Below are 13,357 nucleotides of genomic sequence, written 5' to 3'. Positions count from 1 at the left end.
CCTCTCGCATCTAGAAACTAGAATAGTGGAAAGGAATTGCCTTCATGCATCTCCTTGCCAATAAAGAGCTTAGAACAAAGACACAGGAAGAGGGCAATAGCACCCGTTTTTGCGGGCTTCTAAACTTGAGGCAATAGAGTGAGCTAACGTTGAAGCACGTGGCCTACAAAGATACCTAAATTACATCTCCCAGAATGCAAAGATTTAAAGATACAGAACTATTTACTGATCTACTTTACTGACTGTCTCACTAGAATCTGCTAGGGGCAGCACAGTTTCCCTTAGTTAAAAAGAGGATAGAAGACAAAACCCCTTTATTTGTCAGTCCTGGTCTCAACTCCTTCTCATCCCTGTCTGACAATTTAGAATGAGCAACAAACCCTCGTTAATATTATGAACAGAAGCCGGCAGGGGGAGTTGACATTTCCCCATGATCTATCAAACTAGTAAAAGGATACCCCCCCCCCCCCCTTTTACAGGCATGGTAATGGAATGTTAATCTGTACTAGTGTTACATATGTGGAACAGAAATTAGAACCCCTAAAAATGGTTAAATTAATGAGAGGCTACAAATAGCATCACTCTGTATATGGTGATAAACAACACCCATCCCTCAATTGGATTTTGTATGCTTTGTTCAACTTGCCAAGCACAGTCCAGTGATTTTCTTTTTTTAAATAAAGTGATCAATTCTTGACAGATATTGCTTGTACTAGTAAAGATTAACAGACTATTACATTCTGAGTTTGAAATACACAAGTTAAAATTACATAAATTAACATAAATTAACTTCATACCATTTAAAAAAGGGACTGGAATGATCCAGTGCTAATGCTTCCTTCATTAAGCATCTGGACTGGAGAGATGCAATCTTCATAACACTTACCTTTGGCTGTGGCCTGGAACCTTGAGCGTGGCTTTGAGACTATGTACTGCAGACGTCATATGACAACTTTACATCTCCCAATGGAAAAATTCTAGGTTGAACTAGAGAGTCAAGAGTGTGAATCTATCCATTCCTATAGGTTCTAAATTCAAGATTCCTGTGTGATTATGGCACCTCAGATTCCTCGACTTCTTGCTTAAGGGATTCAGTAATCCAAAAGATAAAAGGTGCAGCATCATTAAAGTAAAGACTGGCCCAATAGTCACATCCTCTCCTGAGATTCTCCCTTTTACCTTAATTTTTTAAAAATTTATTTTTTTTAAAAAATTGTCAGCTCCCCTGTAAAAACTATAGCTGATATATATATACATATACACATATATACAGTCTTTAAAGATCAAAGTTTTTGTTAAAGTTTTCCAAGACTGTTGAGTTTGTGTGCTCAAATATCCACTGCTGCGTTGGAGATGAAGGATTGCAGGTGTTCATGAATATTTTTCGGTCACTTTCACTACAGTCCATGCAGCTGCCACTTACTGGGTGGTAAAGGGTATTGTCCTGAAGAAAACAATTAGAAATAAATTTACTAGACTGAAAGATCTCCTAGGTGTTCAAAAAACAGCTTTAAGGGGAAAAGTTCTCTGCTACTTCACTGCTTGTCACCTAGCAGCAATTATTATTTAATCCATACTTCTCACATGCAGAGTGTTCTATAATACTGAATACATAATTGCTTTGCTTTTGTAAGCTGCCTCATATCACTTTGAACAAACGCATACAACTGAAATATAAAAGTGTACTAATGAATACTGCAATTTCCCAAATCCAGACTCAACTGGATAATATCACTAGGAAACATATTTTAAGAAAAACATGAATGGACTTGCTTTTGCCTTATATACTTTATTCTTCTTTTTTTAATCTTTTAAAGACTGGTATAAAAATGACCATTCTACATCCCCACTCAACTCTGATGCATCTTTTGGTGTATTAAGAATGCCAGAGTTTCTCACAGCATGCTTAAGGCAAACAAATTACTTTTGCTGCTACTGATAGAAATGTCACTATACCATATTTCCCCATGGCTAAGTGATGATAGGGTTCTGTTCTGGCTATTGCACTAAAATACTACAATATGAATCATATTATTCAGCATTCACAGGTGATCACGATGGCCTAATATATTCTAACTAATGTGCAAATACTCACTTTTCTGTATTTCCAGAGTTGATTCCCCTTCATTCCATGGCAGTCATAGAGGGTCACTGGGCTATTGTGGGAAATTGCATCAAAACAGAATTTCTTTGTGTGCTGGGGATCTCCTGGACGGATGTCTTCTCGCCAGCTGAATGTGAAAACCTGGTTTGACAGAAAAGGTGTTGGAAGACAAAAAACACAAAGTTCTTTATATCTATCCCCCTCTTCCAGGCTCGGTGTGAAGAATAGCTACTCTCCTCAGCTTGGGACAGGCAATTAAGGTTATGTCTAGTGTAAAATATTTCTGCCTCACACTCATACACACAGATAGCAGGAGCAGGCATATCTAGATTTCTGAGTACTGAAACCAAGTACAAACTGAATACAATGGGTCTAATGGGTCTCCATTAGAGAGAAAGGCAGGGTATAAATGTAGCCCATTTCCTATTAAATACTATATTCTAATTGCATAGTATTACCCAGTTTGCATTTAAGGTAAAAACGGAATGCAATGTTAGTCTTTTTACTACATTCTGAGAGGGTAAAATGAAGACACGTGGGCAAGGGGATTGGGATTGCAGCAGCAAGCATTGTACCTGATCTAAATGTGTTCCTCAGTATGTTCTAATGAACTTGCACATGTAAATATATACATGCACAGGCTTATCGCTGTTCAGTCAGAAACTCTGAAAAACAGAGTTACCAGTTGTGTGGACCTTGTAAAATCTAGGTATACAGTCCAACTTTATAGGATGAAGAGGAGCTTGCTGCTGCAATCTTCATCCCTCCATGCGTAACAGTTTCTGTAGCAAAACAAGGACTGAATATGTTCAGAAAATCCTGTTCTTTATCTTGGGGTGGTAGAAGCAGAAAATTACATAGATGGAAAGGAAAGAAGATGAATAATTAGTCAGAAATCAAAACAAAAGGGTTCAATTCTACGGGCCCCCAAACAGGTTGCCCCCATCCCCTCCATTGTTCTCTATGGTGGGGAAAAGATCCAAGTGTGAAAAGGACCACTAAGTGCTATAATGAACTTTCTAGATGGTGTCTGGGATTTGTCAAGCCCCTATATGTACATATCCATATGACATTCAGCGAGGTCTACTTGAAGGTGAGGCACTTTACCCACTGAAAAGAATAAACATTCATGGTGGATACAAATGTTCCTCTCTCAGTAGAAGGAGGACCTCTTGACCAGGATATTCCAAACTATGCCCCAAATCCCAAAAGGGATCATGGTGAACAAACAAACAAACACCGTCCTGGAGGATAAGTTTTCTGTAGGACCATCCTCCCAAAAGCTGTCTCAGCTGAGGTACTCTTGTTTGACAAATGAGGAGGTAGAGACCCATGATGCTGCCCTGTACATGGAGGAATCCATCTATATACTAATAGCCAAGTTGGCCAAATCTTTGGATACGTAAATCCAGTGACCGAAGTTGTGAAAAGGGCCCCAGGTTTGCATAAAAATGTGAAGCCTTAAATAAAGTACATTGAGGAGTTCAAACCCCCCCCCCAACTATGAAAGGTGTGCCTGTACCTTTAAGCAACAGATTTCTTCAGTGGCTGCTGTTAGGCAACAACAGTATATAAGGCTTTCTTCTGCCAGTAAAAGGGAAGCCACAGGGCCCCTCCCAAGCCTATTTCGGCCTTTGAGGGAGGACTCCTTGAGGCCAGGCCTGGTGAGGGTTGCCAGCTCCAGGTTAGGAAATTTCTGGAAGTTTTGTGGTGGAGTCTGAGGATGGCAGGGTTTGGGAAGGGGCCTTAGCCATATATAGTGTCATAGAATCCAGCCTCCAGAGCTGTCCAGGGGGACAGCACTCGGTTGTCTGGAGTTAAATTGTAATTCTGGGAGATCTAGGTTCCACCTGGAGGTTGGCAACCCTAGGCCTGGCAGTAGTCTCTGGGTGACTTGATACTACCCAACTTGCATGACTCAAGTAGGCTTTGCTACTTGCTACTGTTTAACAGCAGCCCCCCTATGAAAGCCAGTGTGGTATAGCAGATAGTGCTTCAGAGCAGAGGCTGCGAGACCCAGGTTTGAATCCCCATCTTGCTGTGGAAGCTCCATGGGTGATTCTGCACCAGTCACATACTTTCAGCCTAATCTACCTCCCAGGGTTGTTGTGAGGATAGAAAGGAGGAGAGGAGAATAATGTAAGTTGCTTTGGTCCCTACTGTGGAGAAAGTGGGGTATAAATGAAGTAAATATGAAGATGGAAGGCAGATGGGTGGGAAGAAGAAGAGAAGAAGCAGGGAAAGATGAACATATGGGGGCTTCCAAGAGGAGGAAAAGAGGAAATAGTGTGGGGAGGGGAATACAGGGGGAAGTGAGATGTCACCATGAAAGTCCTTGATGGTTCCCTACCATGCAAGTGCGCCTGGCCCAGTGGCTGGTACCACACAACTTGGCCACAGTTTTCTGGGGTAGAGGCTGCCTGCGGTGGGGGAAGCTGAAGACAGAGGGGCAGATGAAGGCAGGGTTGCTGTTGGGTAAGAAGGAGAGAAGCAGGAAAAGGGGATAGGCTATGGGGGCTTTCAGGGAAGGGAAGAGGAGATAGGGGGCGAGGGGGAAAGGAGATGCTTCCTCTGCAAGTCCTTGAAGGTTTCCACTTGTTCTTCCTAATTTCCTGTTCTCTTAATGCAAATTATCGAGCTCTAGGTTATAGCACTCCTCTTTGGGGTGTTTAGGATTAGGGCAGCATTAGCTCCTTTGGATGAAGACTACGTCTATCCTCAAAACCTCCCTACTGGCAGAAAAGTCACATAGCTCATCCTTGAGTGACAGGCCTCCTCATTCAGGCACCCTCCTAACTGAGATAATCGCTATTAGGACAAAAGCTGTGGGCCTGAAACTTCTAAAAGGACTCTCATGGGCTCAAAAGACAGCCTTGAGAACAAGCAAGAGGTGTCAGGATGAAAATCCATAGCTTGTGGAGAGCTTCAGAAGAGATGTTCCACTCAGGAATCCTTTGACCTGTTTGCGTTTGAACATGAGAACACCATCTTAGAGTTTCAGGACTGAGGCTTTGACTGCGGCATGCCATTGCAGAACGTTGGGCCTAAGTGATTTTTGTGTTTGGTGGCAATCTAACAGTTACGTTTGCACCACCTGCAGAAGATCCTTCAGAGATCTGCATATGTGATGTGCAGATGCCTTGGGGATGATAATGATTTTAGAATGGTAGTCAAGTTTCTTTAGTGAGACCCAGATCGTAAGTTGGAACCAATCTGGAACTGAGATTCAGGGCACTTGCACAAAGATCTGGGATCTCTAAGAACCACAGGTTAAGCACGAACTAATCTTATGAAGTTTAAAAACTTCACTCTGTCAGTGGAAGGCTGTGCTGATAACTTCTTCCTTTTCTGCTCAGCTTTTTTCACTGTCCTGGAGGATAGGTCTATCAGCGGCTACAAGCCATGGTAACTGAGGGGAGCCTCCACATTCAGAGGCACTAAACATCTGAATCCCAGTGCCAGAAGGCAGCATCAAGGGAAGGGCTCGGCCTCTATGCCCTGTTGTTGACCTTGCAGAGGATCTGGTTGGCCACTGTGTGATATAGGATGCTGGACTAGACAGACTTCTTATGTTCTTATGAATGTTGTGGATAGAGGGGTATATATGACACCCCCTGGATACCAGCTATCAGGACATCATCATCTGTTTTTTGACACTCAGATCTGGGGATGGACTTTTGTATTGCCTGGTAATACAAACAGGTCCATGACTGAAGTCCCTAGTCTGCCTACAACCAGGATGAAGATTTTTGTGTTTAGATTCTATTCTTTCTTATCTACTGTCTGGCAACTCACCCAGTTTGTCTTGATAATAGGTGACCCAGCACGTGTTCTTCATACAGCTTAAGTGAGGTAAGAGTTAACACAAAGGGCTGCTTGAATAACTGTTAAAATGGTGTCATCATCCTTCCTCCATTCCCCACTTCATCTGATCATATGGGCTTTCATGAGCACATTGCCTGTCCTGAGTAGGACAACATGACACTTTTGAAGACTTTGAAGGAAGTCCATTAGTGCCAAAAGAACGGCTTGAGTACTGTATACTGTTAGTGTGTCCTCCTTGAAAGTGGCAAAGAGAGTAACTCCTCCATGAGGGCATCCACAGTATGGGGCTCACTTAGAGTAGCTAAGAGGGTTAGACACTACCTTCAAACTGAATCCTCCCCAGTGTGGGTCTCTGAGGTGTTCTATACTCGTAACATGTTTTCCTACCAAGAACTTCAATTTGTTTATGAATAGTGCCTCTACTTGGTACCTAGATCATGAGCTATGCTACATTCCACTCCCTAAGCAAAAATCATTTTATTGCTACTACAGCATCCTATTAGAAATCTATTAGAATACTTAAGTAGTTTCTACTTTGCCCCCCCCCATGTTTATACAATCCTCCATCTAAGCAATCCAAGAATGAGCTTGTTGTACAAAAAAATAAAAACCATATACCTGTACATTGTTCCAGGCTGCTTCTCCTCTGCCTTTTACACAGGTTTCAATTCTTAGTGGTGAACCCAGGGCTCCATGTTTGGTATCTGCACAGAGACCAGTCCCTACATTACGGATCTGCAAGAGTAAGTCAATGATTAGTTCTGCAGGCATCTTTTGAGTATACTGGAATCTATGAAAAGGGCTTGAAATAGTCTCTTAAACAGATATTAATATAAAGACTTAACCTGATGTAAGAATGACAACCTTTTAAAAAAGGTACAAGTGGACAAAAGGCTCAAGAACGGAGAAACCAAAAATGAAATCCAGAGCAATCAAAAAAGGAATTCAATCAGCATATTCAGTACAAATAAATCAGGCCTGATAATACCGTATTTTCCGGCGTATAAGACGACTGGGCGTATAAGACGACCCCCAACTTTTCCAGTTAAAATATAGAGTTTTCCAGTTAAAATATAGAGCTGTGCTGATGCTTCTGGCGTACCGGCGTATAAGACGACCCCCCACTTCTGAGAAGATTTCCCTGGGTTAAAAAGTAGTCTTATACGCAGGAAAATACGGTAATTTAATAAGCAGGTAAGTATGAAGCTGGTGCCCCTAGCTGGCTTCAGAATAATCTTTTTTTTTTAAAGATGGTCAAAGCTTTGGATTCATTATCAAGTTCTTCCAAGCCTACTGCCATGGTTCCATTATCAAAGTCTCAGGTTGTTGTATGTACCCATGAGTTTAGTACACATGGATTTCTACAGTTTAATTCAACTTAACACTAGGGGGTTCTGAAAAAAAGTCAAAGCTACTTTTCAATTAGATATATAAACAAAGCATAAATAAATGCTCCAAAGTATTGTAAAAAGATGCCCTGACTGGGATCACTGATGATGCCTTGTTCTCTGCTTTTAAGATCCAGGTTATGGCTGGTCAGATTTCTATATTTAAGAAGACAACAAGAAGAGATTGGATTTATACCCTGCCCTTCACTACCCAAAGGAGTCTCAGTGGGTTACAAATCTCCATTCCCTTTCCCTCCCCACAACAGACATCCTGTGAGGTAGGTGGGGCTGAGAGAGCTCTCTCAAGAACTGCTCTTGAGAGAACAGCTCTGAAAGAACTTGTCACTGATCTAAGGTTACATCAGCAGCTGCATGTGGAGGAGCAGGGAATCAAACCCAGTTCTCCCAGATTAGAATCCACACTCCTAACCACGACACCAAACTGGCTCTCATGCCTTACATACAGAAATCTTCACTTTGCTACAGGCTGTTAGCCATTATGGCTGTCAGCCAAGAGAACTTTGCAACTAACTCCACACCTCTTTTCCCTCTCCCCACTAAACCAGAAGTTTACTGTTGGACTGGACAGGAGGAATACGGAGGCTGCTGTCTTTCTCAAATATGGCATCTTATTCTTTTCCCCTTAAGCAAAAAATGGTATTGAAACACTGTGATATTACAAACTGATATTTCTAGTTCTATTTGAAATAAAATCATAGACGCTTGCTCAATTCCAGCAAGCAGTCCTGTACAACCAAGCATAAAAGAAGCTACATGCATAACAATGTGCTGCCTACACTCAGGGATGGAATCAGCAGGTAGTGGAAATCCTGTTGTTAGATCTGCAGCCATACTCCAAGGAATGGCTGCGTGGGGCTTCTTGGTTTCATCTGATACTGTTGAGTTTCCTGAATGAACCAACCTCTCCCCAGGCAGCTGCTGGAGGCTCCACTGGTGGGTAGAACTTTGGCAAATCCCAAGCAACTTCGCTCATGAACCATTTGAAGCTTTTGCAGTTGAGATTATTACGAAGTTCTTTCTGAGCAGTCACATCCCCTGCAGAGAGATGCCGATATTCGGGTCTTCTCTGGTAAATATATTCTGCATATTCATCCATCCACACCTCAGCTACACGCTTCAGGTTCTACACAGGTGCCAATATTTTGGCAAGGAATAAGTGAAAAGAAAGCAGATCCATGAGCTGAATTTCAACTAGACATATATGGGAAGGCTTCAAAAAGATTCTCACACTATTTTCACAAGTGAAATTGCTCTGTTAGTGGTGCATATGTTTGTTCAGAGAAGTAATTATGGGCTTAAAAACCAAATTTCTACTGCTACAGTCATAGGGTCTTTGTGGCTGACACAAAAGCCTGTAGATTTATACTTCAGTAATGTCTACCGGTCCACTTGACCTGCTACTTTCCAGAAGGCAGGCTGAGTGCTGTCCTACTCAGTTCCCTCTTAACAGTTGTGGAGCCTAGAACAGAATAATCTAGTTTACGTATAATGGGGAAAGCAGTCATGACATGTGTCTAATGTGGACACTTTGAAAACAATAGTAAGCAGTTTTTGCTCCTTCAAGTCTTTGTGCTGTCTCGTATTGAGAAGGCTGACTAGCTACCCTAGGGCAAAGCATACATGAAAGAGACTCTGTAGAGGCATTTGTCAAACTGTACCAACTGCCTGTGCCTCTGAACATCCCCAGAACTTACAAATGCTTACAGCAACAGAATTCACCAGTAAGGAATGTCATTGTGAAATTGGACACATAATTTAGTCAATCAGGGGCAACTGAGAGGGAAGGCATGGCATAATGGTTTTTTGTTTTTTCGTCATTTTCCCACTAGAGGGAGCCCCTACCCGTTTTTATCTAAATTTTACTAACACTGGAAGGGCAAATTATTTTTAAGCAGCGTCAACTACGTTCCTCATGTGCAGTTATACTGGCCATTATCCCCAAAACTGGCAACTTCATCTTTTCAGAAGTAAATATTGTAAGTTAAGACATGCATGTATTCAGTGGGGGCTTTGTAGCTGACTGACATTGGTAGATTTAATTTCCAATGTCCTGCCAATTATATGCAGTGTAATTTAATTACCTTATTGTCCCTTTATTGAGGGGTGGGTTTTGCAGTAAGTAATACAGAAGCAGGTTTGCTGTGTTAACAGGTAGCTTCTTTTGACACAATGCAAGCTAAAGAAAAAGATGAAATATTTTCTCGAAAACTTTGTTCCCTGGGCTTGGTGAAGATGCAAAAGGAAGCATAGTGTGAAGAGCTCTTACCCTTGCTAGGCTGACTCCTGTTGGCACCTTATAAGGGACATATTTTCGGTAGATATGGCCTACTCGAGAACAAGGAATATCTTCCATGCGACCCCCACACATCCAAACCTGGGAGGTAGTAGAAAAAAATAAGTACAAATCAGTTTTCTTAAAAAGAATGAATCAATGCCTTTCAAGCAATACACAATAAATCACTGATGTACAAAGTTTTATGTTTACCATAAATATATTCAAATCTCATCTGTACTGCTGCATCTGGCTATTGACTTTCTCAGCTATACGCGTCTGATATTGTCTAAACATCATGATAGTCATAAAAGCACTGTAAAATTCTACAACAACAAGAACTAATCCAACACGTCATTTGGAACATGAAGAATTAAAAGCAGGGCACCGCTTTTGCCATAGGTGATTTCTATATTTATTTATTTTTTTTGCCATCAAGATGCAGCCAACTTACAACAACCCCGTGGGGTTTTCAATGCGAGAGATGTTCAGAGGTGGTTCTGCCATTGCCTGCCTCTGTGTAGCAACCCTGGACTCCCTTGGTGGTTTCCCATTCAAGTACTAACCAGGGCTGACCCTATTTAACAGTCAAGCTATGATGAGATCAGGTTAGCATGGGCTATCCAAGCTAATACTGATTGTGAATGCCCATTTGAACTTGAGTTGCATTAATATGGCTATTTCCTATACAAAGACTCCAAAAAGCAATTAAGGAAACATTCACAGAATGGCAGTCAAAGCCGCGAAGAGAGAGTACTACACAGCCATGATTGCGTCTGCGAGCTCACGCCCAGCCCAATTATTTTGAACAATTTGGTCCATAACTACTCTGCCACGGGGCAGACCAAATGCTAGGGAATTGGATATAGACTGCGAGGCATTTGTGAGCTATTTCGCCGATAAGGTCTTGTCACTTCGCCATGACCTCCCCGCCACAGTTGATACAGTGAGGCGAGCTCGAGGCTCCATTCACGTCTTCGATTTTAGTTCTGGATCATTTCGACCCACTCAACCTAGAGGACAAACTGCTCCTGGCTGTTCGTCCTATCACATGCTGCCTTGATCCGTGCCCGTCATGGCTAATTAAAGCTGGCCGCAATGGGTTTCGAGACACCTTGAGGGAGATTATCAACAAATCCCTCATTGAGGGTCAGTTCCCTGGGGTGCTTAAGGAAGCAGTGGTCTGCCCTCTGTTGAAAAAACCATCTCTGGATCTGGCTGAATTGGCCAACTATTGACCAGTTTCCAATTTGCCCTATTTAGGCAAATTAATAGAACGGTAGTGAGCCAGCTGCAGAGCTTTTTGGATGATGCTTCCATCTTGGATCCCTTCCAGTCCGGCTTCCGCCCTGGTCACGGGACAGAGATGGTGCTGATCACCCTCACAGACAACCTCCGTAGGCATCTGGATCGAGGCAGATGGGCGGTGCTGATGTTGTTGGACCTATTGGCAGCGTTCGACATAGTCGACCATCAGTTACTAGTCCGCCAACTCGCTGACATAGGAATCCAGGGGCTTGCCTTACAATGGCTTGCTTCCTTTCTCCAAGGTTGGGGACAAAAGGTGGTACTAGGGGAACAGCAGTCCAAGAGGCACCCACTGGATTGTGGAGTACCTCAAGGGGCACTGCTTTCCCCGATGTTATTTAACATCTATATGCGCCCCCTTGCCCAGATAGCCCAGAGGCATGGGTTGAGATGTCACCAGTACGCTGATGACACCCAGCTCTATCTGATGTTGGGTGGCCTGTCGGACTCCAGACTGGTAGTCCTGGACCGGGCACTACAAGCCGTGGCTGGTTGGCTTAAGCAGAGTCGGCTGAAACTGAATCCGACAAAGACGGAGGTCCTGTGCTTGGGTCGGGGCGGTCTGGGTGTGGGGATCCCACTCCTGACCTTTGATGGGGCACCGTTGGTGCCAGCGCTGGAGGTTAGGAGTCTGGGAGTGCTCCTGGATGCCTTCTTAACAATGGAGGCCCAGGTAGCAGCCACTGTCAGGCCCGCCTTTTACCATCTACGGCTGATTAGGCAGTTGGTTCCCTTTCTTGACTGTGCCGAACTGGCAACAGTGATCCACGCGGTGGTCACCTCGAGATTAGACTACTGTAACACTCTCTACATGGGGCTGCCCTTGCTGCAGATTCGGAAGCTACAGCTAGTGCAGAATGCCTCAGCCAGACTTCTGATGGGTCTCCCCAGGTGGGAGCACATCCAGCCTGTGCTGAGGACACTGCATTGGCTGCCAATAGCATACCGAATCTGCTTCAAGGGGCTGGTTCTCACCGTTAAAGCCCTATAAGGCTAGGGTCCAACATACCTGCGGGACCACCTTTTCCCATATATACACCAGAGAGCACTATGGTCGAGGTCTCAAAATCAACTGACCCTCCCAAGCCGCAAGGATGCCAGGCTTGCTACTACTAGGGCCATGGCTTTTTCAGTGGCGGCCCCATCCTGGTGGAATGAGCTCCCAGAGGAGATCAGGGCCCTGCGGGATCTCTTACAGTTCCACAGGGCCTGCAAGACAGAGCTCTTCCACCAGGCTTTCTGCTAGGGAGCCGCCACCACTACAGAGCCCTGGCCCTTGGTTTTTGACACCTAGCTTGAGCTGTAGGAAGATCTTGAGCAGAACAACATCTAAGCTTTGAAAGTAAACTCTGAAAGTGCGCCGTCTTGAATAACTAACATCTTCAGCACCTTATGAAATTGTATTAACTATAATGGAATTGTTTTAGATGATTTTATGTCATTTTAATTGTATTTATGTACTGATTGTGAGCTGTCTTGAGCCTGCACTGCGGGGAGGGCGGGATACAAATGTGACTAATAAATAAATATTAACACCTGACTGAAAATGTTGCGAATGTGGTACACATGTACCTTTCTTGCTTCAGATATACTATAGACCTGCAATTCGCTACAGTCCATAATACATTAAAATCCTTATTTTGTATTAGAAGTTGAGCATCAGCTGCTTACTTGCAGAATTATGGCTCAATTAATGTTCTAGCTACTGCAAGAGACATTGAACCTATGCCAACATTCTATAAGAACATTCTTTCATACTAGATTATATATGGATATAATTTTTGCCAGCTTCAGTTAGTGAAGTAGATCTACTGTTGAATGCAGGCATTCCAGTAGGCTTAAACATGTTTAAGTGCTTCAGCCAATAATAATGTACTTAATCTGTTTTAAAGTACCATGGACATTTATAAACAGACTGGCTCCTGAATGACTTAAAGATTGTCTGACCATGGTTGCTAAGATAAAAACACTTTAATGTTCCAACAAAGGTTTCATTAAGGCCATTGTTGGTTGGCTGCCACTACAACCCCAACCGCTTCAGATTTCCTGCTTTTATTCTGCACAAGAATCTCCATACTGAACTGACCTTTAGCTGCCTCTACAATATAAATGTAACTATTCCGGTTAGCAGTGTTGAAGCATTTACTGCTGACCAGTGATGCTGACAGGTGATAGTACATTTCCCTATGGGTTCGTCAGTTTCAGAGTGTGAAGTCTTTTCGTCAATAGTCACAATATTAAGGTGGAGACGTTTAAGCAAAAATACCGTGTGATCATTTTCTTCAGTGTCACATTACTACTACTGTGACTGGACAGATTCTGCAGAAAATTTGTCTCTTTATATTAAGCTATAGACACTGTTCTTTTTGATGTTCTAGTAGCCCAAAAGTATTTATGCAATGTTTGATATGACCCAAGAAGAGATGACTATTTGTATCT

The 13,357-nt window shown here is 42.9% G+C and overlaps 1 protein-coding gene across 2 annotated transcripts in view; it reads right to left on the bottom strand.

Annotated features, from left to right (window-relative positions):
• Positions 1-1,276: 1,276 nt before the first annotated feature.
• Positions 1,277-13,357, bottom strand: part of GALNT10 (polypeptide N-acetylgalactosaminyltransferase 10) — an 88,348-nt gene continuing 76,267 nt past the window's right edge. For both annotated transcript variants that reach the window (XM_015410168.1, XM_015410167.1), the window contains 5 exons: positions 9,605-9,712; positions 8,240-8,461; positions 6,548-6,664; positions 2,096-2,245; positions 1,277-1,444 (listed from right to left, as the gene is read on the bottom strand). In XM_015410168.1, coding sequence (XP_015265654.1) covers positions 1,277-1,444; positions 2,096-2,245; positions 6,548-6,664; positions 8,240-8,461; positions 9,605-9,712 — 765 coding nt within the window. The remainder of the gene's footprint in view (positions 1,445-2,095; positions 2,246-6,547; positions 6,665-8,239; positions 8,462-9,604; positions 9,713-13,357) is intronic.

The sequence above is a fragment of the Gekko japonicus genome, unplaced genomic scaffold (genome assembly GCF_001447785.1).
Source record: "Gekko japonicus isolate JY-2015 unplaced genomic scaffold, Gekko_japonicus_V1.1 scaffold720, whole genome shotgun sequence".
In the NCBI taxonomy this organism is placed as follows: Eukaryota; Metazoa; Chordata; class Lepidosauria; order Squamata; family Gekkonidae; genus Gekko; species Gekko japonicus.
This window is presented reverse-complemented; position numbering and strand designations above follow the sequence as displayed.